Genomic DNA, 27,864 nt, shown 5'->3' on the forward strand with positions numbered 1-27,864 from the left:
TTTATGCCGTTTTTCATTGAGAACACTCGTGGAGTGTTTTGCTCGATTCGTGCACTTTTCGTGCAGTCGGGTAATCAAAACAGGTGTACTGTGTTTCATTGATTTGCACCGCACGAAAAAAATGCACTTTTGGGGCAATTCGCGGGCAACTATTTTGCACCCGTTTTCTTTTCCGAGCAGCATGCGTTCAAACCAAACTTTACAAAACCGTTTCATTGATCGGCTGTCAGGGCAAAACACTGGCACCGAGCGTGTGGAATCAATGAAAAACGACATTAGTTTCCATGTCGCAAACGCATTTAAACAAATGTGCATCCCTAGAAGAAGTTTGAATGATTTGACGTCATATGATTTTGACTACCAGTCGTGCACTACCACTTCCATAAACTATTCATGCCATCACGTTCGATGCACAGATGACAAATTCAAACCTTTGAAGCCTGAAGTTCTGTCGGAACTGTTGACTAGAGATAAGTTTATATCTGTAGTTAATTATCGTGCGTGAATTCTAGTGACTAGTAATGATATTGTGAACCGAAATGAATGAAACTGTTAAAATAAAATCAGAAGCGGACGAGGTGACCGCAGAGCCAGCAATTGTCACTACGGAACTCGCAGCAACACTCCCGGCCTGCCAGAGCGAAAAATCAATTCAAGATGATATATTATGTCCTCGAATAGAACAGGATTATAGTGGCAGTTGGGCGAAAGAACGGCAAGCTAATTAATAATATGTCACGAAGTATCGAAGAAAATTGAAATAAAAGGCTTTAGAATTTGGAATTAACGCAATGTTACTGAATGCCTAATTAATCATTCTTTAAAATATCATATTGTATTTTTTTTAGCATGTCAGTAGGGTCAGATGAAATTGAAATGAAACTGGAAATTGAGGCACCTACTGTAAGCATAGACAGTCCGGAAGAAGATGCCTATGGGAACAAAGAAGACAAAAATGCTGGGGATGTTGGTGGAAGGACGGAAAAACGTGCTGCCAAATGTCGTCGTCAGACAAAACAGAGTGCCGCGGGAAGCAAGCTAAGGTAGGTTGCCTAACTATCTCGGTATTTGGGCCGTGATGAATTTCATTATGTTCATTCTGGATCGTGAACCCGTAGACAATTTTGCCACGACCTAGCAATATTTCGATATATGGGGGATGCTTGTCAAACATTTTGGTTGATATATTTAACTATGGTAAACAGCAAGTTCGTGAAATATTCTTCGAATATTAACTTTGACCCTAGTGAAACCTATATCGCAGGGAGGTTTACTTAAATGAAATAACGTCTAGCGTACTATTCTCTTGTTGCAGCAGTGCAACTGTCATACAGCATAAAGTCAATACCGTGACCTCCAAGATCGATGCAGCTGCACCAAAAAATCGACCACACAAATGTGACATTTGTGACAGAAGCTACCTCTCAATAGGTCATCTCGAAAAACACGTTCGTGGACACGTGGATGGATCAGTCATTCGCTGTAACATCTGTGGTAAGGATTTCAAGCGGAGATACGACGCTAAACAACACGAGCGCCGCCATATGACCGAGCGACCGTACAAATGCGACATCTGTGGAAAAACGTTTGTGAACAAATATTATCTTCGGTTCCACATGCGCATCCACAACAACGACTTTCCACACAAGTGTCACCTTTGTAGTGCCGGTTTTTTCGCTAAGGCAACACTAGTCAGACACATCCGAGCACACACTGGGGAGCGACCTTTCAAGTGCGAAACTTGCGGAAAATCGTTTCTGGACGAGCCATACTTTTCTGCTCATCTGCGCATGCATGCGGGAAATTCGTCCCACAAGTGTGATATATGTGGTAAGTGTTTCAGCGGAAAGAGTCCACTGGACGCCCACATCAGAGCCCATACCGGTGAGCGACCATTTAAATGTAATGTCTGTGGCAAGGACTTCAGACGGATGGATAATCTGAAGTATCATGAGCAGCTTCATTCGGGAGAAAATCCCTTCAAGTGTGACATTTGCGGGAAAAACTTCGCTGCCAAGAAACAAATGGCAAGACACGTGAGAACTCACCTGGACAATCAACCCTACAAATGTGAGGTTTGTCCGAAAAGCTTCAGTGCCAGATATTTATTGATACAGCATAGCCAAATTCACACCGGTGTGCGATCGCATAAGTGTGAAACGTGCAACAGGAGCTTCAGTACGGCTTACCGACTTAGAATGCACATGAAAATGCATGCAATGGAAAGCTACGACAAGAAACTGTTCGAATGTCACATTTGTGGCGCACAGTTCGTGGCAAAGGGTGGTCTTCGGAAGCATGGTAAACAACATTTGGAAATTCCGTTACCCTCTAAAGACGTTCTCACAGAAAACCAACATAGACACCAACAGGCCGCACAACTGTGATGTCTGTAACAAGTCGTTCACCCAAAGTTTACGTCTAACTTAACAAAAACTTATACACGCAGCAGAAAAACCTTACAAGTGCAAAATTTGTAATCTCCAGTTTCGCATGAATGCAGGCCTAAAGCGGCACATGTTCAGTCATACAGACATGTGCGGTCGAAAGTGAAAAAAAGGGTTGGTCATGTTAGACTAGGACAGGGCCTGACAGTTGGCACATTGTCCCAAAGCTGATTTACCGGTAGCGACACCTACCAATGAAAAATGGAACCAAGAAAAAGAGGATTCTTTCGGAAATTTTCATATCGGCAGTAGTGATTTGCAACATTTTTATCGTTTATTCAAGAGTACAAATGGATATCAGCAATAAAAGTACACTCGGAGTGGAAGAAAATCGATTTCAAAGTGATTATTACTTTTTTTAGTGTAAACTACGATTATATATGAAAAATCTTCAGAAATGTATGAAATTGGGTAAGGTTAGGTTGTTTCGGATCAACATCAACAACAACAACGGATCAAACCAGTGTAATGTTGATTTCTCGAGTACTAGAATGTATAGCGATCAAGTACTATTTATTTTGGATACTTTATTTGTTATTTCCAGACATTTGAAAAATGGTATCAAACCAAGTTTAATGCTCTATTCTGAATAAACGGTAGATTTCGCACAATGAACTAAGATCAACATTATCGCCTCAGAGTAAAAACTTTTTCTTCAACTTCTACTATGATTTTTCAAATGAATTCGCCCGTTTCCATAAGAAATCGTTGAAAAGGTGGAGTAATTAGAAATTTTCTTGCCGATTTGACAGTGTAGGGAATATGATGAATGAATAATGATAATTAAAAAAAGGCTTGAATGCTGTAAAGGTTGGATACTTGAAATAATAAAATATATTCTATGAATTCTATACTACCAAAGTGATTTTTTATTCTGATGAAACTGGCACCACTGAAAATCAAAGTTGCGTAACTATGGAAACCGTTAAACAATTGCACTTCGTTGATATGGATACGGACATGTTAAGGATTTGTTGATACGATAAAAACAAGAATTCTTTTCATTCTGCGATCGAAGCTTACTTCTAACAGACGTGTCTTTTCTAGGTGCTTAGGTTTGGTTACGACATGGCGCAGGTGGTAGGTAAGAACATTAATTGATTTTTTTTTTCAAAACATGTTGCAGTATAAGATTGAATGAAAAATAATAAATCTAATTAAATGAAGAACATATTCAAAAAAACTAAAAGGAATCAAGGTAGAGCGAGTAGGACTCTACATAAAACCTTTTAAAGCAGTTGTTGAGCGAGTTGGTCTCTTCAATATTCTGAAATATAGAGCGAGTAGGATTCTATGTTTCTCATACAGATGTTTTAGAGCGAGTAGGTCTCTATGTTTCACATACAAATATGATATGCGCATAAAATAATGTATTTTCAAGACGCGATTCCAAAATTGTGATTATCAACCATACATGAGTGTAACACGCGAGGAATATAAATGAAATTAGAAAAAAAATAAAATAAAATAATTGAATCTAACATTAATGGTGATTTTCCGCGATTGTTCAGGAATGCTTCTATGTTTGACGACGCCACTGTGTTGCGAGACACTACTAACTCATTTGAGTAACCCATACTTCCGGAAACGCTAAGTGTTGAGTGGCCAATTCTTCCGGAATCGCTTTTGTTCCTAATAATGAGGTAGTATGAGTTTCGCATGTTCTGACAGCGAAAAATTATAAAATATCGTTGTTGGGAGCGAGCTTCACGATTCAACAATGAGTGTGTGTATCACGCGTTTCGTTAAAACCTTCAAATGATCAGATATTTTATCAGAAATAAGACAAATGCAACGTTCAGATCTTGGCATGATTCATAGAGTTTGTATGAACACGTTAGAGTATTTAACAATTTGCATGTTGTCGCGTACCTTAAATATCGGTAACGACATTTGCGTATGCAAAATGAATTTAAGAAAAGGAGGATTCTTTAAAAATTTTCATGTAGACAGTCACTCAAAACGGATATATTGAAATTATTGGTTTTGAAAATTTGTTCAACGCAATGGTGAATTTAAAAAAATAAAATTGCTAGATTATGAACTCAAAAGGGGTTCGCTATGTTTGCGAAAATTCTGTCGTGTCGAAGTCTTCATTAATCATCAATCATTGACAATCATCACACGAACAATAAACTGTAGAGAAGAGGAAGGATGTAGGGAATATGATGAATGAATAATGATAATTAAAAAAAGGCTTGAATGCTGTAAAGGTTGGATACTTGAAATAATAAAATATATTCTATGAATTCTATACTACCAAAGTGATTTTTTATTCTGATGAAACTGGCACCACTGAAAATCAAAGTTGCGTAACTATGGAAACCGTTAAACAATTGCACTTCGTTTCCATAGTTACGCAACTTTGATTTTCAGTGGTGCCAGTTTCATCAGAATAAAAAATCACTTTGGTAGTATAGAATTCATAGAATATATTTTATTATTTCAAGTATCCAACCTTTACAGCATTCAAGCCTTTTTTTAATTATCATTATTCATTCATCATATTCCCTACAGACAGCTCTTGCTTAAAAAATCTTCTCTAAACAAGCAGCGCCTCTACATTTCAGTTTTGCAACAATATGCCAATTGTTAATCCAATTCGAGAGCCAGTTTCGCACCATCTCATGATTGGTTGAAAATGACATAAGCAAGTACAAATTGTTGAAATTAATATTACTGCAGGGTGATAGAAAAAGTGTTGCCAGTATCGTCGGTAACAGTGTAGTTTGATATTGCATATTTTGTTTTTTTTCGGATCATCTTTATTAAAATTATTAATTTCAATCGGATCTAAGTTCAATTTGTTTTTAAGTCCTGCTAATGTGGAAAGTATACGGGTACATATGACAATCGCTTGATAACACAAAGAGAAAGCCAGAAATCTCGAAGTGTGATATGGAACGAGAATATTGATTATGTTAGTTGTACTCGAGAATAGCACCAAATCTTTGGATACTTCTGTTTGTGAATATTTTTGTTGGATACATAAGTTAATAAAGTGGAAAACTTTATTACCCAAAAATAAGCGTTTTTGAAAAAATCGTACTAAACTGTTTCAACTAAACGTTTTCTTTAAAAGAAGCATCTGATCAAAATGAATTCAGAGTTATAATTTTGACTGTTATAACATTTTACTAAGTGTTTGTGGGAAATCTTTTGCTCTGGCCGAACACGTTGAGAGATATATGACCACACATACGGGAGAGCAAAGGTACAAACGTGACATCTGTATAAACGTATCTTGAATCATGTTACTTGATTATCAAAACAATAAATCCAAATGAATTTGATGCCAGGTCATTGAATAAAATAATTTCTTTAACATTTCAATATTTAGGTTCCTTGGTTAATTTGTTTTTAGCTTTGATAACAGTACTCCTCCTGAATTTTTCAGCAGCAAACAATGTTTATTTATTTTTTCAACGTTTGACGGATCGTTTGGTTTCTTTTGGCTTCCTTTCCACGAGTCTCTGACTAGAACCTGATACACGCAGAGAAATTGAGCATGTTCAAAATAACAAAACAGTTAGTAGTTTTTTGCATTTAATTTATCCTCATATTAAGCTAGAATATGATTTTTACAGACCAATTTTTGAATTTAAAAAAGTAAGAAATTGTTTAGCATGTTTTGTAGTTTTAAGCAACAATGTTTTTTATATCATACCAAATTTTCTTTTGTCATTATTTTACCGAAAAAAAAATCGTTGGGTAATAAGCTGCCCTTACACGAGACAATAGTATTGTCAATACAAAGAGTATTGACAATACTTTTGATCGTGTATTGGAAACTTTATCGGATTGACGAAAATATTGTCAAAAAATCAAAACTGCTCATCAATCCGACAATACTTTCTCTCCAGAGAGGAAACTGTCAAATATGTGCAATGAACTCATCTCTCAATATTTCAATTTTCATTTGCAATATTTGAAGCTCCAAACGCTTGATTTTCTCGAAAAATGCGGACTCAAGTTTCCAAGTCAATTGGATTGACGGTATTGACAATACTTTGGATTGACAATAATATTGTCACGTGTAAGGGCTGCTATACCCAAATTTGGTTATATTTACATGTTTTTTTCTATGCGTGTACGTATCAACACAATTCGCGCCATCTATGAGATAATGTAAGAAAGTCGATAAAATTAATATCCTTGACCTATTTTAGTGCAGTCTTTGCTAGGCGTGCATACAGATAAACACAAATCAAGATTATAGACGATTGGTATACACATTTGTGAGTGTGGTGGTGCTGTTGTTAATCTGCGGTAAAATTAGAAAAACAAAACAACAGAAATGTATTGCGAAAATTGTGAATTCTTACACTGTAGGGCTTTTAAATTTGACTGGAATTTTATTCTCGAACACTAATATTAGTACAAAAGCCACATCAGCTGTTTTTCAAAGAAAGGCGAATCTAACATTGACAGCAAATGGAGAAAAACATTGATGAATGTATCGACTTTGGTTTCAAATCGTATTTAGAAATTATCGTATATTCTCAGATCAATTTATGATAAGTCGATGAATTGTTAGTTTATCTTGAAAAAGGGATGTAAATTTGACCACTTTCCTTCTATATCCACTGAATGAATCAACAAAAAAAAAGAATTCCACCCTATTACGATTTGTTTATTTTTATGTTTCCTGTGTGAATTATTAAAATACGTCCTTGTGCATTTTTCGTAAAATGGCTGATTTTCGCGACTAAGACAAATCTGCGGGTAATTTTATCGCCTCACTTACAATAGAAATATCCAGTAGTAATAAGTTCGGAAACCATCTAAAATAAAAAAAAAGTTCCGTTTTTCCTTACTAGTAATTGAAGTATAACCCTGTTTGTTGGCATGGAACTCGGAGCGTGAAACTTCCATGAACAAAGGGAATGACAGTTTCGACCTTTATAGTATTATTTATAGTGTTACTAAGATTGAGATTTTTGTGGAATCCGAATTTTTAGGCAGAATTGTAGGATTTTGAAGCATTTATTGGTAGGAGAGAAGAACTCGATTTGTTACTTTTGTAAGATTCGTACTTCTTTGAAAAACAGTTGACATGTCGTTCACAACAGGGATGCCAGATAAAATTTTCAAGCAAATTTCAAAAAGTTCGTGTAATCAAGCTAATTCAATGGCAGTGGAGCGTACTTAATGCGTACTGAGGGAAAAGATTTGTGCAAATAATTTTCCTGCAGGAGTTTAATCAAGTATAAAATGCACATTAAGCCATCGAAAATAATTAATTTCCTTGTCGCAAACGCATTTAAACAAAAGTTTACATTTTTACAATATTAAACAATACGACATACTATTGTTCGTTGACTGAAAGGTGTAGTTTCAGAACGTGCATCCCTTGGAGAAATTTTACGTGATATGACGTCACAGGACTTTGTGCACTACCACATCCAAAGACTATAAATGTCCTTACTCTTTAACCTACCCATACGGAGCACAGATGACAAATTCAAGCCTTTAAAACCTAAGGTTCTTTTTCGGGATGCCGGAGCTATTGACGAGAAATAAGTCAGAAATAAGTAAGTTTGTAGTTGAAAGCGATTTCTAGTCACTAGTGAAAATATTGTGAGAACAGTTTGAACCGAAATGGAATTTGTTAAAATCAAATCAGAAGCGGACGAGGCGACCGCGGAGTCACCAATTCTCACTACGGAGCACGCAGCAATACTCCCGGCCTGTCAGAGTGGAAATTCAATTCATGATGATACATTATGTCCTCGAATCGAACAGGATTATAGGGCGAAAGAACGGTAAGTTAATCAGTTAGAGATTATGTTATAATTAGAGACGCGCAGAGAGGAATGCACAAGCAACCAAAGAACTGTCAAACGTTGAACCAAACGAGCAAAGTAAATAAACATTGTTTGTTTGTTTGCTGAAAAATTCAACAGGATTATTGTTATCAGATCTAAAAATTTGCCAAGGAATTTAATTAATGAAATGTTAAAGAAATCCAGAGCCATTTCTCGGTTGATTTTTCATTAGGGTGTATAAGCAAGTGACAGTTTCTCTTTGTTTACTTTCTCTTCTATTAAATACCAAGCGGTTTCCACGCTTATCACTCAAATCTTAGCATAAAATGATACCCGATACTTTCGACTTTCAAACAGAGTAGTGAAATCAAAGAAAATCTGATTAATCACATCACAATAATCGAAAAAGAGAGTGATTAAAGAGAAACTGTCACTTGCTTATACGCCCTAATGAAAAATCAACCGAGATTTGAAGTTAGTCAAATTAGCCTGGTTGCCAGAGTAAATAACAGAAACAGAGATGCCAGATGCTTTCATCTGAAAATCTGTATTGTTTCGTATAAAATATCTTTATTTATCTGTATTCGCTAATAAAATGAAATTTCTACAATACAATTATGTTGAAAGATGTTATTACAATATATTATGGTTATAGATATATATATATATATATATATATATATATATATATATATATATATATATATATATATATATATATATATATATATATATATATATATATATATATATATATATATATATATATATTATCATGGAAATCAGTACAAATCGTCATGAAAACCATAAGACAGTAGCGATGAATTGCATAAGTTGGGGTTGTGCAATATGTAAATGACTTATTACATTCATATCTACATTTCTACATTAATCATAAGTCGACCTAACGAACTTCATAAGTATGATTTATGAAATCCATAAGTAGGTCAATGAAAATTTTGTTCTGGAGATCATAAGATTGACTTATGATTCCCATATTGACTTATATTTCCATCCTTATGATAACTTGTAGCAAAATATCATGTTTATTATGGATTTCAATAGCTTTTTTTTTGCGTCCGTGTGGCATTCCTGATAAAGCCATGTGCGCATCAGAGATGCAGATTTCGTGTAGATACTTTCTTTTGTTGTGCAGACTTTTGCAGACTTTTGAAAATCGAGTTTTTCGCAGACTTTTGTCCAAGACTTTTTAAATTGCCGCGACCTTTTTTTTTTGCTCGCCAAGTCAGTTCTGCGTGTCATACTTTATACAGAAATTGCTGCCAGCAAGACATACTTGCTGACATACTTTCACGCTCATTCAATGTTACTCTCAAGTGAGTAGTTTGTACTCACTTTTGCTTATTTAGTTCAAACGTCAAAAAGTGAGTAATATTGATTTAGAAGAATGAGTAACTTCGAATCAGTTTCTAAATTGACAACAAGTTTTACTCACAAAGCTTTGAAAACGTGGTGTGAAAATTTACGGTCATTGAACTTTTCCCTTTGTCGGTGGCGTCCTTCATTCGTTGGATAGAAGTAAGTCAGTATTTGTTTAAAGCAAAGAATTCCTTATTCGAAACCCTTATTCAATTCGAATGATATTCAGTAATGTTTACTCACTCGAGCTAATTTTACCATTTGTAGCACTAAGTAAATGTTACTCAGAATTTGACAAATACCATATTTACTCAAAAGTGAGTAAACAAGCTTTACTCACTATAGAGTAGTTAAACTGAAATTGTACTTAGAGTAACATTGAACGAGCGTGTTCGGATATACAGACAGGGATGTCGGATTTTTTGAATTACTCGATTATTTAATAATCGAGTAAGATTTATGAACTATTAGATTAAATTTTAATCGATTATCTGGGTTATTATTCGATTACTCGAATTATTATTCGATTATTGTTATTAAATTTTTCAAGCTATTCGATTAGCTTAACAATCGAATATTGGTTTCAAACTAATCGATTTAAAATCACCTGATTATCATAGTTATTAATCGATTAATCGATTAATCGATCGATATTACGATCGGAGCTTATGGTTTAAGTTTAGTGTTCGTTTCGAGCTAATTATTGGAATAATTCTGTTTCAAATGATGAACAAAAATTGTAAGCATGCCGCTTTCTTGGGGATAATTGATTACATTTCGTTATTTTTTAGCAAAAATCAGCTATCCTCAAACACCGGCTCCCTTGAGAAATGGCAGTTTTCTCATGTCGGCAGCTGGTATTCTTGAAACACCGACACTGATGAACAAACCGACTTCTTCGGTCAGTGAAAAATCTTCTCCATATAGCGCAAATTTCAACAACTGTCAACTACCATCTGCTGCTTCCACGACGGCAATGCAGTTTTTAATGTTTAACCAAATGCAGGCTTCGTGCAGTGGAACACCCTTCCGGCAAAATATACATGGCAGAACTAATTTGGTAATAGAGTTCGTGTTACCAACAATCAACTAATCTCATTCTAATATATTTAGGGTAACACCGCTACTGGACTTAATTTTTCCATTCCGAGCAATACGCATAGTACGACAACAACGGTATCAACGAATATTGTTGAAAATTTTCAATTGTCTAACAACCAAAACAGTTATAAACGCAAGCAAGAAGATTCACTACAACGGAAACCACTAAAAAGAGTAGCATTTGAACCTCTTCCGCTGAAATCGAATACAAACCGCAATCCGCAGCGGGTCCTTTCAGCAATCTGTCCGGCAAAGCAACCTAACAAACCTACAGATGGCTCCGGAAAACCAGATCCGAAAAAATTTCGGATCATTACCGGTTCGCTGGAATATATAACCAAGCTGACCAAGTCCGACACCGAAGGTTCTCCGCTGGTAGAAGTTTTCGCGAACATACTGAGCATCAAGAGCGGCACGTACGAGTGCGAAAAAATTTTATTACTGCGTAACAAATCGGGTCCAGTGATGCTGGGAGTATTTTACGAAATAGATTTTCGTATGATCGCAGTTGGTGTCGGCGATTTAGTGCGTTGTGTCGGTCGGCTCACTGGCGGTAGTCGGTTGCAGATTTTGAAAATTACTCCGGCTAACGCGGAAGACGAACGAATGGCCCAGCGTTTGCAGACGGTGTGTGGGTTCACAGCGACAATCAAGCGTTGAAGTATTTACCGAGTGGGGCTGTTTTTGTTTTGCGTTGTTTTTGAATTGTAAAAATTTGAACTTAAAAAGATACAAATTTTATATCTTGAATTTACCGAATCGTGTATTAGAGTTGAATCAAAATAGTTGCAAATTACATTAACTATTTAGCAGTTTGCTATGATGCCTTCAGCAGGACTGATCCTTGTAACATCCTGAATTTAATTTGGAACCTTGAATCGACAGCCTCATTGTAATCGAAAAGGTGATGTATGAGTAATATTTCAAAAATTTCTTCCATTTTCACTGTGGAACAAATGATAATTAAACCTTTACGAAGGTAGGTGAGATGAATGCTCGCTATCGATTGGCAAGATTTTGAATTTTAACTTTACAGTACTTGGACATTGATGAAAGCCATAAGTAGTAACCGAAATACGTTTATGTGTATGTTCATTATGGGTGGTATTGTGGACTATAGTGGAATTGAAAATAAACAATTTTTTAAAGCACTTGTTGAAAAATTTTTTAGTTCTAAAATGGACAAAATTTTGGAAACATAGTTGAAGAATCTCAAACACGTGTCGTGCAATTTTCTCTTTGATACAAAAATGTTTAGAAAACATATGTTTATATATATATTATATATATATATATATATATATATATATATATATATATATATATATATATATATATATATATATATATATATATATATATATATATATATATATATATATATATATCTATATATATATATATATATATATATATATATATATATATATATATATATATATATATATATATATATATATATATATATATATATATATATATATATATATATATATATATATATATATATATATATATATATATATATATCTTTTCGAAGCTATGAAGGCAAGAATGGTGTTTTTACGTCGAGTACAACAGGAGGTGTTTTCGATAAAATTCTATCTATTCTTCCACAGGGTCAGTTGTTGTAAGCATACGTGTATTAGGTTAGGACAACATTTTGATATCAGCTACACCAAACTTTTCGTGTTCCCTTTTGGCCCCATAGGAAACATGGAAAAATTTTAGCTCGATTGGTATATTGTCGCAAAACTGAAATGTAGAGGCGCTGCTTGTTTAGAGATGATACTTTCAGCAAGAGCTGTCAAGTCGGTAGGAAAATTTCTAATTACTCCACATTTTCAACGATTTCTTACGAAAACGGGCAAATTCATTTGAAAAATCATAGTAGAAGTTTTAAGAAAAAGTTTTTACTCTGAGGTGGTAATATTGATCTTAGTTCATTGTGCGAAATCTACCGTTTATTCAGAATAGAGCATTAAACTTGGTTTAATACCATTTTTCAAATGCCTGGAAATAACAAATAAAGTATCCAAAATAAATAGTACTCGATCGCTATACATTCTTGTATTCGAGAAATTTACATTCCACTGGTTTTTGTTTAGAAAAATGTTGATCCAAAAAAACCTAACCTTACCCAATTTCATACATTTCTGAAGAATTTCGCTACCCGTGAATCAGCTTTATGACATGTGCCGATCGGAGAAACTATATTTTTGCGCACGAGGTTTAAAATTTGTATGGGATTTAGTATAGGGAAACTGACTGCACGAAAAAATCGGCTATGCATTATCATATAGACTCTGAAAATTAGTGTAGTATTATTTTTTTTTGTGGTTGCATAACCTTTCTATAGAAGAAAAACAAATAGGAAAAGATTACAGGAACATGCCTTTTTATTTGTACCAAGATATGTAAAATATGCTTAAAATTAATGTATAATTTAAAGTTTATATAACGATGCTACAAAGCCTTTGCGCTACATACAATGACATTTCGATTTGAGACGAAAATAGACATAATTACCGCTGTTTACTATGAATTTTCCTTGGTGTGCAGAATCAACCACTCGAGACACATTTATAAGTAAATTAAGTTTAAAATGAACATTAATAAAACTAATGATGGTTAGTCTCTTCCTCTTTTCAGTTACTTACATTTTTTTTTACTATAAGCTCAGTTTACTCCGTCTTATCTATGAAAATATGATACAAAATTAGGTACTAAATAGCTAAGATTGTGCAACACCTTATCGTCTTTGATAAGAATGCATGGGTAGATTTCATGCATGCGAAATCTGATGACGACTAGACTGACTAGGATGCTATAAAACTAGTCGACCAACAGACAAATCAAAAACACGGTCAGTCCACTGAGAAGAGCCGTTACGTAACCCAAATGGAAACGACATTCTGGGCAGTTGATAATTCTCGGTTAATTTTTCAAAAGGGCGTATAAGCAAGTGACAGTTTCTCTTTGTTTACTTTCTCTTCTATTAATTATCAAGCGGTTTCCACGTTTATCACTCAACTCTTTACATGAAATGATGCTCGAAACTTTCGACTTTCAAACAGAATAGTGATATCAAAGAAAATCTTTTTAATCACATCACAATAATCGAAAGAGAGAGTATTTAAAGAGATACTGTCACTTATACGCCTTTTTGAAAAATTACGCGAGATTTGCTATAGAATCATTTTACTATGACGCTTATTCTATGTGCATATAATCTTTGTATAAGTTGTGTCTATGAAAATGTATGTGAATGCTCCACACAAGGGTTTTGAAATATCGCAACCTTGTATGAGAATCATCAATTTGAATCATTGATTCGATTTTATGCGATAATTGTCAATGTGCGATTCTTTCTTGGGAAATTCCACACAGCAACGATCATTATCAGACTGTAAATTATTTTTAAGGGCGTGAAATACTCAGAGTATGAAGTGGAGCGAAGATATGTAGAATCTCTCACGGTTCATGCATTGCAACTCGTGTCTGTTCTTGTAGTATCTTCTACCGGATTGAAAACGTTGTATGCAATATAGATAAACATCGAGCAGCTTCTGTCAAATTATCGGCAATCACCAACACTGCTCTCAATTTGACAGTAAAGTTTCATGATGCCATTACTTTCTTGAATATCAGGGGTGGAATCATGTAAGGTGATAAGTGACTATCACCAAAGACATCATATTAACAAGATATCCAGCTCTCACATTTCCCGAACAAATCATTGGCAACATCCTTTTTTGCGAGCATGTCGCCCCCAGGCGAGCCCGCATCGAATCTTATACATAGAAGTAGGGGAGAAAAATGTCAAATTCGTGCGCGCCAAAATAGCAGGGTTGCGCACCCATACAATTGACATGATATGTTGAATGTGATGCCGTGCGATGGCGTTGCTGAACTGAAGATTGACCACAGACTAACAGACAGGACACTCAAATTAGATTCTTCAATCATTTTAACTGTCATTTCGAATATTCCTTTATTTGGGACAGTACTCACATGTGTCATGATGGCACCACGTTACCCTATCAAAAACATCCTGTCTGTCATCTAGACTGTGTTTATTTTTTTCATTTACCAACAGAGTTGCCATTTATACAGAATTACCTGTAATGTATTGATATGTATTTGCATTTGTATGCGAATTTCATGCAGGATACAGATTTAATACATATTGCCAAAACTATATACAAAATTGTGCCTACCTCTCATCCTTCAACGCAATACAAAATCGAACCCGTTTAGTGGCAATATTTACTTGCTTCTGATCTGCCGCCACTTAATTTCGGGTGAAAATTACCAACACAATAAAAAATAGTCTAGATGAACAATGTTGAGAAAAATAAATGGTTACCTTCCAACATCGCTAAAAAGTTTAATATATTATTAACGTATTATAATAATTTACTGTGACGATTCATTTCCAAATATTATGATGAAATCAGGCATCCCTGCAAGCAGCTGATCGGTGTTGACAAACGAGGGGGAACCAACTAGTAAATTAACTTTTACATAACACAAGGGGTGTACCGATAGTAAATAGTTCGCGCAGTATAATATAGGTGGAACTAGTGCATCACGAAAAATTGTTTTTATAAGAATTTACTCATACTGTCATGTCTGTTAGTCTGTGGATTGACTTCGCTCCAAGCTGACAGGGTCTGCTATCACCTCCTGGTGAGGTGATCACCAGAATGTTTGGAATCACCGAAGGTGATCACTTTTTCTATCACCATCACCGGTGATTGAGCCAACTTCACTCCATTTATCACCTGTCAAGAAACGTCAATTTTTCAGGAGTAAAATATGAATGTGGCGTATACCGTTGATATTAGGAGAAGTAACATATGAAAGTGGCGTATACCCATATAATATTTTAAAATCTAAATTTTCATACCTATAGTTTTCAATCCTTTTCATTAATTCGAGTCATTTTTATCAATGATGATTTGTATGGATCGAAGAGTAACGTTGAAAAAAATTGCCCGGCGAGAATGGCAAACTGCGCACAAACAAATAATAACTTGTTGGTATAATTCAGTGCCGATATTTATTTATCAATGGAAATCAATGTCACAGTCAGTTCTTTGCGATAAATTTGCTAGCTTTGAAATGACACGAATTGTTAGATCTTCTTGATGTTTCACAACGGATGGCCTCTCGAATGAGAAAGATCCGTTAAATAATTTTGTGTATAGTTTTCATTCACTATACGATTATAATTCACAGAGCTTTCAATTGTTAGTTCCAATTTAGAAATTTTACCCACCGGACATCCACTATGATTAGCAGTAACTAATTGTCCAAAAATATTGCCTTATTTAGTTCAACTCACAAGAAGAAAATTAAGAACGCAGTTTAATCTTTTTTACTCGTTCAGTTGAACGAGACGGATATGTCGCTCACTAAGTCACGACCATCTAATTCTACTGAAAATGTTAGCATAGATGTGCAACAGGTGATGTCTACATTCATAAACTTACCTCTTTTCCAGAAAGCAATTTATCTTTGACTCTACGAATACTCCAGTGATATTCCTTCAAATAATAATACCAACATAAATCAATTGATTGAATTGATAAATACTACCGTTCATTCTATGAATTCTTTAAACTATACAAACTAAGTTAATTTTCATTTTGGTATTTAATTTTGACACAATATCAGTTCGAATGTTATTAAAAAAATATCCTCTCCGACCAATTTTGGTAGGTTATGTTTATATCAGTGGCTTAAAATTCACCTAACGGACAATAATTTATAAAGCCACTTCTCGAACAATCAAATCACTACTAAAAGTGATAACTAAATTGCTATCACCTCCATTTTGACATGAAGGTGATTAAATCGTGGTGACTATCACCTTACGTAATGCCAACATTTGATAGTGATGTTAGCCTTCCAGCAGTGGTGACAGAACTTGGTGATTATCACCTTACATGATTCCAAATTTTCAAAAGTGATAATCACTTGGTGATAATCACCTTACATGATTCCACCCCAGGTTTCAAATTATAATATAAATCTGTATAAAATGTTCAAAACGACGTATGTAACAATGAGAGATTCTCTTTGTTTACTTTCTCTTTTGATTATTACGGCCCTCTTAGCAATCCTTCTCTCCAATTATTTACCGATAATAATAACTAAAGCTCATTCAGTAATAGCCGTTCAACCGAGAAGGTTGTGTATAGAAGCGTACAGTTTAATAACGCTGGTTAGTTTACACGCGTTAAATACGACAACGGTTGAACTACAGGTAGAGACCTGTTGGCAGCAGCCGTTAAAACGTAAAATCGTGCTGCATAAGAGAGCCCTAGTGCTGGGCCAAGCTGGTGAAGGAAACAACAAAGGGCGTTTCCCAAGCTCTACTCAGGCCACAATATACAGCCACAAGTGCTGAGCAGGAGAGTGCAAAGGCACATTGAAGAAGAAGAGTGCAAAGGCACACAGAAGCAGGAGAGTGCAAAGGCACACCGGTGCGAAGGCACTTCGGTGCAGAAGCATATCGGTGCGGAGCACAAGGAAGAAGGAGACAAGACAACTCGGTCTTTCCACTGCCATACAACACGCAGGTATACACCGGTGACCTGCGCTGGTTGCAGCTGGCGAAGACAAAAGTAAATCGGAAATCGAGTGGTGCTGGATGTCAGGTAGCAGTAGCATCACATCCAACAATCAGCATCCAACAAGAACATCTAGAGCAACGAGGATCTACACGGCAGTGCAACGGAGATAGACAACAATTTCAAGGTAGAAGTTTTTTCTTTTCCTTTTGATTGAGTACTGTGTAGTGTTGGTTTCATTTTTTATTTTAAAGTTTGATTAAAAATTTTAATGTGATGGATGAATCCATGGACGTAAATCCTAGCATGAATCCTATACCCCCACGAACGAAAAAATATCAGGAGAGCTCTTCTGGGCCTTGGATAGTCTTTTTTAGACGTATATCAAAGCCATTAAACATTTACCAAATTTCTAAAGGTTTGACATCACGATTCTCTTCAATCAAAGAGATCATAAAAGTAAATAACGATAAAATTCGTGTTGTGGTAAATAATTTGAAACACGCGAATGATATTGTCTCTTCGGAACATTTCATTAAAGAGTATAAAGTTTACATACCCTCCAAAGATGTCGAAATTGACGGTGTTGTTACCGAAGCGAGTCTTTCGGTAGATGATTTACTCAAGCATGGTGTTGGTCGTTTCAAGAACTCTATGCTTGAGGGTGTGAAAATACTGGAGTGCAAACAACTGTACTCAGTAGTTTATGAAGAGGGAAAAAAAGTTTATCGCCCATCAGACTCGTTTCGAGTGACATTTGCCGGATCTGCGTTGCCGTCCCATGTCTATGTCGATAAAATTCGGCTCCCTGTTCGGCTTTTTGTTCCAAATGTAATGAATTGTACGAACTGCAAAAAATTCGAACACACAGCTACTTACTGTAGCAATAAACCAAAATGTATTAAGTGTGAAGGGCCTCATAAAGATAATGATTGCAACAAGGAAATTGAAAAATGTATTTATTGTGGGAATAGTCCTCATGATGATATTTCAGTATGCACTGCATTTAAAGTGCACAAAGACAAAATTAAGCTTTCTTTAAAAGCACGGTCTAAGCGCACATATGCAGAAATGCTTAAAACGGTCATTGATGTCCCCCCTTTGGAAACCGAAAACGGGTTTTCAAATCTAGAGGAACCAGAGGACTCTGACTCTGACGAAAATAGTGAAGGTAATTCGTTTATCACTACCCAAGGGTCAGTTAAGAGAAAGAAGTCTTCTTCCAAATTACCAAAAAAGACACCTAAAGTTTCATCTTCAAAAAAAGATCCCCGTGTTAAACAAAAAAAGTCAAAACCAAAGACTGTGCCTCCTGGTTTGTCAAATTCACAAACCAATCCAGGATCTAGCACAGAAAAAGGTAATAATCCTGTGGGCTCCATTTCACAGCCACCAACAGGATTACTGAAGTTTTCGGAAATTGTTGAATGGATTTTCTCAGCATTCAATATATCTGAACCCTTAAAGACCCTCATAATGGCATTCCTTCCAATAGCTAGAAATTTTTTGAAGCAGTTATCAGCTCAATGGCCAATTGTCTCAGGTTTTGTATCTTTTGATGGATAATTTATCACCCGCCGCAAATGATACAATCACTGTCCTGCAGTGGAATTGTCGAAGCATCATGCCAAAACTTGATTCATTTAAAATTTTATTGCATAGTCAAAAATGTGATGTATTTGCTTTATGCGAAACATGGCTTACTTCAAACATAGCTTTAAATTTCAATGATTTTAACATTATACGTCTCGATAGAGACTCTCCGTATGGTGGAGTGCTTTTGGGAATTAAGAAATGCTGTTCCTTTTATAGATTAAACATCCCTTCAACTTCTAGTATAGAAGTTGTTGCTTGCCAAATAAACATTAAAGGCAAAGATATTTGCATAGCTTCGGTTTATATTCCTCCAAAAGCACAAGTTGGACAGCGACAGCTTAATGAAATGGTTGAAGCCCTTCCTGCTCCACGATTGATTCTGGGGGATTTAAATTCGCACGGAATGATGTGGGGTTCCGTTTACAATGATAGCAGATCATCTTTAATACAAAACATTTGTGACAATTTTAGCATGACGGTATTAAATATGGGTAGCATGACACGGATCCCAAGACCTCCTGCACGCCCAAGTGCATTAGATCTATCTCTTTGCTCAACATCAATTCGACTAGATTGCACCTGGAAAATATTGCCTGATTTACACGGTAGCGATCATTTACCAATCATCATCTCAATTAGCAATAGCAATTGCATTGCTACTTCAGCTAGTATTCCATATGATTTGACAAAAAATATCGACTGGGTTAAATACCAAAGTAGTATCTCTAGTATTTTGAATTCAATGGAAGAGCTCCCTCCACTTGAAGAATATGACTTCCTCATTTGTTCGATTCTGGAGGCAGCAGAACAATCCCAAACTAAACGCTTTCCTGGGCCAACGACTAACAGAAGGCCTCCCAACCCCTGGTGGGACAAAGAGTGCTCAGAGGCTAAACTCGCAAAACAAAATGCTTGCAAGACGTTTCTAAAACGGGGAGGAGGAACTCCTCAGAATTTTGAAAAACTTATGGTTTTAGAAACCAAGTACAAGAGCATACTTCGAGCCAAAAAATGTAGCTATTGGAGACATTTTGTCGAAGGTTTGTCAAGAGAAACCTCAATGAGCACTCTTTGGAATACGGCCAGACGAATGAGGAATCGTAACGTGGGCAATGAGAGTGATGAATACTCGAACCGATGGATATTTGACTTTGCTAGGAAAGTTTGCCCAGATTCTGTTCCTACGCAGAGCATTATACGGGAATCTCCTCGAAATAATGGTTTTATTAATAACCCATTTTCAATGATGGAATTTTCTATAGCACTCTTGTCTTGTAACAATAACGCCCCTGGGTTGGACAGAATTAAATTCAACTTGGTGAAGAATCTGCCCGACCTCGCAAAAAGACGTTTGTTGGAATTGTTCAACAAGTTTCTTGAGCAAAATATTGTTCCACCTGACTGGAGACAAGTGAAAGTTATCGCCATTCAAAAGCCGGGGAAACCAGCTTCCAAGCACAACTCATATAGACCCATTGCGATGTTGTCCTGCATCAGGAAATTGTTCGAGAAAATTATTCTACGACGTCTCGACACTTGGGTCGAGACGAACGGTTTGTTGTCAGATACTCAGTTTGGCTTCCGTAGAAATAAAGGGACGAATGATTGCCTTGCATTACTTTCGTCTGACATCCAAATTGCCTTCGCTCAAAAGCAACAAATGGCATCTGTATTTTTAGACATTAAAGGAGCATTTGATTCAGTTTCCATTGATGTTCTTTCAGACAAGCTTCACCAAAATGGACTCCCAGCGGTTATAAATAATTATTTGCACAACCTTTTGTCAGAGAAACACATGCATTTTTCACATGGCGATTGGGCAACACTCAGAAATAGTTACATGGGTCTCCCGCAAGGCTCATGCCTCAGTCCGCTCCTCTATAATTTTTACGTAAATGACATTGACAGCTGTCTAGTAACCCCATGTACACTAAGACAATTGGCAGATGATGGCGTGGTTTCAGTTACTGGACCCAAAGCTATTGATCTGCATAAACCATTGCAAGATACCTTAGATAACTTGTCCGTTTGGGCTGTTCATCTTGGTATCGAATTCTCTGCGGAGAAAACAGAGTTAGTCGTCTTTTCAAGAAAGCATGATCCCGCGCAGCTTCAGCTCCATATGATGGGAAGAATGATCCAACAGGTTTTAACTTTTAAATACCTCGGGGTGTGGTTTGATTCCAAATGCACGTGGGGAGGACACATTAGGTATCTGATAACGAAATGCCAACAAAGAGTAAATTTTCTTCGAACAATAACAGGATCTTGGTGGGGTTCTCATCCGCAAGATCTAATAAAATTGTATCAAACAACGATACTTTCAGTGATGGAATATGGATGCGTTTGTTTTCGTTCCGCTGCAAACTCTCATATTATCAAACTTGGGCGAATTCAGTACCGTTGTTTGCGAATTGCCTTAGGCTGCATGCATTCGACACATACAATGAGTCTTGAAGTTCTGGCGGGAGTTCTTCCATTAAAAGATCGATTTTGGGAGCTTTCATCACGTCTGCTAATAAGATGTGAGGTGCTGAATCCCATGGTAATTAATAATTTCGAACGACTAGTCGAGCTTCGATCTCAAACAAAATTTATGACAGTATATTTTAACCATATGTCACAGGAAATCAACCCTTCAAGATATATTCCTATCCGTGTCAGCATCCTAAGTGCCCCTGACTCAACTTTATTTTTCGATACATCCATGCAGCGTGAAGTGCGTGGAATCCCGGATCATCTACGCTCGACGGAAATCCCAAAAATATTTTCAAGTAAGTTCAGGCATATTGACTCTGAGAAAATGTTTTATACGGACGGATCGCGAATTGAAGAAGCGACAGGGTTTGGTATGTTCAACAATAATGTTTCGGCCTCATTTAGGCTTCAAGAACCTGCATCTGTTTATATAGCAGAGCTAGCAGCAGTTCATTATAGTTTGAGTGTAATCGTCACATTATCTCCAAACCATTATTTCCTCTTCACAGATAGTCTGAGTGCAATTGAAGCCATTCGCTCAAACGCTGCTGGCAAAAATGAACCGTTTTTCCTGGGCAAAATAAAACAGTGCCTGAACGACATATTGAACAATAATTATCTAATCACTATAGTCTGGGTCCCGGCTCATTGCTCCATTCCTGGCAATGAAAGAGCCGATATTTTAGCCAAACGTGGTGCTATTGAGGGTGAAATTTATGAGCGACCGATTGCTTTCAACGAATTCTATAGCTCGTCTCGCCAAAGAACACTTGCCAGCTGGCAAGCATCTTGGGATAGAGATGATCTGGGTCGGTGGATGCACTCAATTATTCCGAAAATATCGACAAAGGCATGGTTCAGGGGACTGGATGTGAGTAGGGATTTCATTCGTGTGATGTCCAGACTCATGTCCAATCACTACACGTTAGATGCACATCTCCTTCGAATTGGGCTCTCCGAGACTAATCATTGTGCTTGCGGAGAAGGTTATCGGGATATTGATCATGTCGTTTGGACATGCGTGGAGTATCGTGATGTCAGATCTCAACTAATAAATTCTTTGCGTACCCAAGGTAGACTATCCAATATCCCAGTTCGAGACATTCTTGCTTGTCGTGACCTTTCATACATGAAACTTATTTATCATTTCATAAAGAAAATTGGAGTTTCAATTTAATAAAGGCCCCTTTTAAGACTTAGTTCTGATCCCAGCTGCGTCCATGAGTTCAACCAATAGCTAAATTAGAATAAAAATTATGTAATGATACAAACAAACTCGAAACAGTTTATGAAATTATCATCAAAATGTCTGAAAATAACAGCTTATTTTATAATTTATAGAAGTTAATCGTTTGGTTCAAATAATATTTCCGAGTAGATTTCATAATTAATGACGAGTTACCTAAGATGATATTTAAGCTATAAGAGAATATGTTTAAATAAATTCAAAACGTTGTGACTATGTTAGAATTAAATTAGGATAAGAATATTATGTAAAAGTGATGCTACGGCGAAGAAAAACTTATGTAAACTGCCTTAAGAAATAAACGTATTTATGGAAAAAAAAATAACTAAAGCTATCATCTTTTAATCTGCTCTGGAGAAATTACCGAAAAAAGCAGGAATATTTCGCAATAATCGAAAGAGAAAGTAAACAAAGAGAATCTCTCAATGTTACATACGTCGTTTTGAACATTTTATACAGAAATGGATTTCACAACAGATTTCCATATTATTTTTGTGATTTGTCCGCTGATTGATAGACTATTATCTCATCACTGGAATCAAATACTAAAAGATAGCTCAGACAGAAAAGTTTAATTTTTTCTTTCTTATTTTTTGTGAGATCGGTATAAATCTGTATTAAATTAAGGAAATCTGTATAAAATCTGTGCTCTGTATTGAATCTGTATGACCATGTAAAAATCTGTATAATACAGATAAATCTGTATAAATATCTGAACAGGAAGAATGTGCAGTGACCGGGGTCCCAGTTTGACGAATTTTCTCTGCGATCGATAAGTAATTGCTTTAGTAACGAATATAATTGATATAAAACATTTTCGAATTGGGAAATAATATTCGAAAGATCAACACATAGTTACTGAATGCCTTAAAAATCATGATTCAAAATGTAATACTTTGACCAATCTACATGAGTGTAAATCTTTTTAGCATGCCAGCAGTAGGGCCTGATGAAATTGAAATGAAACTGGAAGTTGAGGCATCTACTTTAAGCATAGACAGCCCGTTAAAAGATGCCTCTGAGAACACAGCAGACAAAAATGCTGGGCAAGTTAGTGGAAGGACGAAAAAAGGTGCTCCCAAACGTCGTCGTCAGACCAAACAGAGTGCAGCGGACAACAAGCTAAGGTAGGTTGCATTTTTCAAAAGTCGCTTAACTATCTAAAGACTGTCCCAGAAAGTATGGACGCAGTTTGATTTCGCTAAAAACAATTCACAAGTGTTAGATATTCAAATTTTATTCGATATACTGATAATATTAGACTACAACAACAGAATATTATTCTCAACATTTGCTACTTAGCCATTGTAGACATTGCCATTGGCGCACCTTCTTGCGAACGTTCCTCATTAAATTCCGTACAGACTTCTTGGCGACAAGTTTTGACACTTTTTCCAATCTTTTCAAACTGTTGAATAGTTTCGGCTGCCGAGACATGTTTCCTAAGATGTGCCTTCGTTAATGCCCAAAATTCCTTAATTGGTCGAAGTTGTAGGCAATTTGGTGGATTCATGTCTTTTGGGACGAAAGTGACATGACATGACTAAGGGTGAGCAGGACCTTTTTTTCGACCCGTTTTCGGTGTATCCTCAAAGGCAGAGATGCCAGGTCTGCAGACTTGTCTGTAAATCTGCAGATTTGGGGTATAGTGCTGCAGACATTTTTTGTTGTGCAGACTTTTGAAATTCTCACAGACTTTTACAGACTTTTGAAATTCTCGCATACTTTCGTCTATATTTACAGACTTTTTCCGCGACCTTTTTTTTTTTTTGCTCGCCAAGCCAGTTTTGCGTATCATACTTTATAGAGAAATTGCTGCCAGTAAGACATACTTGCTGACTGCAGATTTTTTTTTCAGATTTACAGACCCTGTCTGCAGATATTTGAAATTTTTACCTGGCATCTCTGCTCAAAGGTGTTATCCTCACCGAACTTCCTGATTGCATTTCGCACGGCTTTTTCACTTACTCCTTCCATTTTTGCTATCTTTCTCAGTGACAGTACGCGTTCTGAGCAACATTTGTACACAATTTTTCTACGTTGTTCTGCTGAAAGTCCACGCATTTCGAAACAAACTAATGAAAACGAATAAACAACTGCACAAGTGGTTAGAGAAGAGTGTAAACAACAGGACGCAGCCATAAAAATTGACAGATTCTGAATCAGCAGCGGTTTTTGATTGCGTCCATACTTTGTGGGACAGTCTTTAGGTGTTTGCGTCGTGTTGAATTCTATTCTGTTCTTCAAATTCTTCAAATAATAAATTCGAACCTAGTGAAATGTATATCATCAAATGTACTCAACATAAGACAAATATAAATCCGTAACTTCCAAAATTAGATTCTAATAATAAAATTTTCTTTCCATTACAGTGACGATTCCAAGGGCAACGCCACCATGGGGAATCCTCCATACAAATGCAATATTTGCGACAGACAGTTCATGATTCTATTCTACTACCAACGCCATGTGCGATTTCATCTGGAAAATGCACTTTCATATTTATGCGATATATGTGGCAGAAGTTATTGTAAGAAGTACACATTGGCGAAACACCTTCTACGTCACACGAAAGAAAAACCGCACAAGTGCGACATCTGTGAAAAAAGGTTTGCGTTTATGACTGATCTCAGGACGCACAAGTTTGTGCATACCAAAAAATTTATGTGTGATGAATGCAACAAATGTTACGAGTCGCATTACATACTTGAGAAGCATAAAATGTCCAAGCATTCCGGTGAGCAACCGCACAATTGCGAAGTATGTGGGAAATCATTTGCACTGGCAAAATACTTTGAGCGACATATGACCACACATACGGGTGAGCAAAGGCACAAGTGTGACATCTGTGGCAAAGGATACACAACAAATGACAATCTGAAATTACACATGCGATTGCATACCGGTGAACGTCCGCACGTCTGTGACATATGCGGTAAGGGATTCGCAAGACTCAGTATCCTCCGGATTCACGGATTCGTTCATAACAAGGAGCAGGCCTTTAAATGTGATACCTGTGGTAGCGTATTCGCTACCAATTCGCGGCTTAGAAAACACATGAAAGCACACAGCAGTGAGCTGACGCATATTTGTGGAATATGCGGAAAAGCATTTATGTTTAGCAATCACCTTCTCACCCATTTGCGTCGCCATTGCAAAGATAAATCGTACGAGTGCGAAATCTGCGGATTGAAGTATGGTTCTAGAATCGGTTTAAATAGGCATAAACGGAAACATTCTAATATTGTTATCACTCCGCCCGATGTTTTGTTGATGAAAAGTGCGTCCGTCTGTCAGAAGGATGCCTGAAAATATTAATCAAATTAAATAAACAAAAAATGGAAAGCACCTAGTATTTGATTACTTTTTACTTGATTTCGAGTTGTCCTAATATGTTTATTCATTCACTCTTTCCATTATTATCAAAACAGAGAGAAAAACTCTACAAATGGGAGAATTTCCCATCCAACCATAAATTGAGTCGTTTTAACTCCACAGACGAGTTAATATAACTTAATATTAACTGTGGTTTTTGAATGTGCCTTATGGAAACCAACTAAATCCCCTTTACCTTAAATTAGTTCATTGAACGGAACCCCTAAGTTAGGTTCCCCCCCGCATTTCTATGGTTAGAGCTCCGCAAAAAACGTGATGGCTATACTAATGAGATGACTATTGGAACAATAAACGTAGAACTCTCGGGTGTTGAAAAACTACAAGAAACAATCCAACGAGCTTGTTCGAACTGTTGACGTAGAACTACACAACTAGCGTCAAAATCTGTCTGTTAACATTTGTTTTGAATATTTAGGCAGAAATGATTTTGTATTCCATACGAACTTATTTGTATCTATGCGAACTTTCGAAAATAACCACAAACAACTCAAAACTACAGTTTTCTAAAATGTTTGGTTTCAACGAGTATCAAAAAGAAAAATTCATGACTCTTGTTAGTCTTTCTTGTGTTCGGACGATGGTTTTGATGCAGTGAGCGACATTACATTTCCGCGTGATCAACTGGGTAGGTACAAAATATAAAAATTGACACATTCTATTCATTTTTACCTGCACAGTTAACGTTTGATATCAGTAAATTAATTATGGAATAACTTTTTGATATTTTCTTCCATTGAACTTATTGTTATTCATGCCGTGTATACTTCTGCATTTTTTTACTATCTTTTGCTCTGTCTTATTAAATTGTGTGCTAGAGTAAGTGAGTCGTGAATTAGTCGTACTTTACGTGCACCGTTACAATCCAGGAAATGAAGAAATGAAGCCTTGCACAATTCTAGTTGATAAAAAAAGTGGGTGGGTAATGTCAGAGACATAACTGGATGACGTGAATACGATAAAATTTTTGCCGTTATGAATATCTATAATCGATAATCGATCATACGTGGATATATTGTGAGTATATACAATATATCCACGTATGATCGATTATAGATATTCATAAAGGCAAAATATTTTTCGTATTCACGTCATCCAGTTATGTCTCTGACATTACCCACCCACTTTTTTATCAACTCGAATCGATATGTAGCCATTTTTTCGAGTAGTAGGTGTAATGATATCGAAAATCTGTTTGAAATTGGCAGAGCTGTAGATGAACGAATTTAGTTCCCATATTTTGAAAGATTTTAGTTCCCATATTTTGAATTCGTACCTCTGCATAGAAAACAAAGACGTAATCCTTTGAAAAAGATACACACAAAACAAAAATTCAAGCCAATTTAAATTTATCCGAAATCAACTCCAACAGCAAAAAAAAAGGAAATTAGCCTGTCTGCGTTCGATTTCAGAAATCTGTTCAACATATTGAAAATCTATGAATCACACACTTATTTAATCACCTATCATCTCCGGCCAGTAGTACCCATTTGTACACGTCGGGCAGATTTCCCCCCAGACGGCTGGCTATGTCTGCCAGCCGTTTTTGCTGGAATTCTGCCAAAATTTCGGCAAAAGTCTGGCAACAATGCAACAACCGTTTCCGGCAGAGAATTTCGCCTAGCGGTTATTAACGGTTCTGTTTCTGTCGGATTCTTGCCATACAAGATTGACGGGACCGTTTTGAATCGGTTCTACATTTTCAGCGTCTTGTTTTCATTTTTTCAATAAAAAAACATATGAAAGGCAATAAGTTATTGCCCTTCATATATACTAATTATGGAAAATGTTATTGCCAATAACATTGCTTTCTCACTACCAAACATACCCATATTTCAATCTCATTTACCTCGTCTCAAGTTTCGACACGCACA

General features: G+C 36.2%; 2 protein-coding genes across 2 annotated transcripts; both read left to right on the plus strand.

The window, feature by feature from the left end:
- The first annotated feature begins 405 nt into the window (after window positions 1–405).
- LOC131428255 (zinc finger protein 665-like) lies at window positions 406–25,938 on the plus strand. The gene is made up of 6 exons (XM_058592047.1): window positions 406–715; window positions 849–1,043; window positions 1,316–2,383; window positions 8,042–8,212; window positions 23,527–23,724; window positions 24,970–25,938. Exons 1-6 carry the CDS (start codon window positions 540–542, stop codon window positions 25,904–25,906), a joined length of 2,745 nt encoding a protein of 914 aa, XP_058448030.1. The 5' UTR covers window positions 406–539; the 3' UTR covers window positions 25,907–25,938.
- LOC131425876 (uncharacterized) lies at window positions 10,258–11,810 on the plus strand. The gene is made up of 3 exons (XM_058588129.1): window positions 10,258–10,334; window positions 10,387–10,655; window positions 10,709–11,810. Exons 1-3 carry the CDS (start codon window positions 10,319–10,321, stop codon window positions 11,354–11,356), a joined length of 933 nt encoding a protein of 310 aa, XP_058444112.1. The 5' UTR covers window positions 10,258–10,318; the 3' UTR covers window positions 11,357–11,810.
- Window positions 25,939–27,864: the final 1,926 nt, after the last annotated feature.

Source organism: Malaya genurostris, chromosome 1, assembly GCF_030247185.1.
Source record: "Malaya genurostris strain Urasoe2022 chromosome 1, Malgen_1.1, whole genome shotgun sequence".
Classification (NCBI taxonomy): domain Eukaryota; kingdom Metazoa; phylum Arthropoda; class Insecta; order Diptera; family Culicidae; genus Malaya; species Malaya genurostris.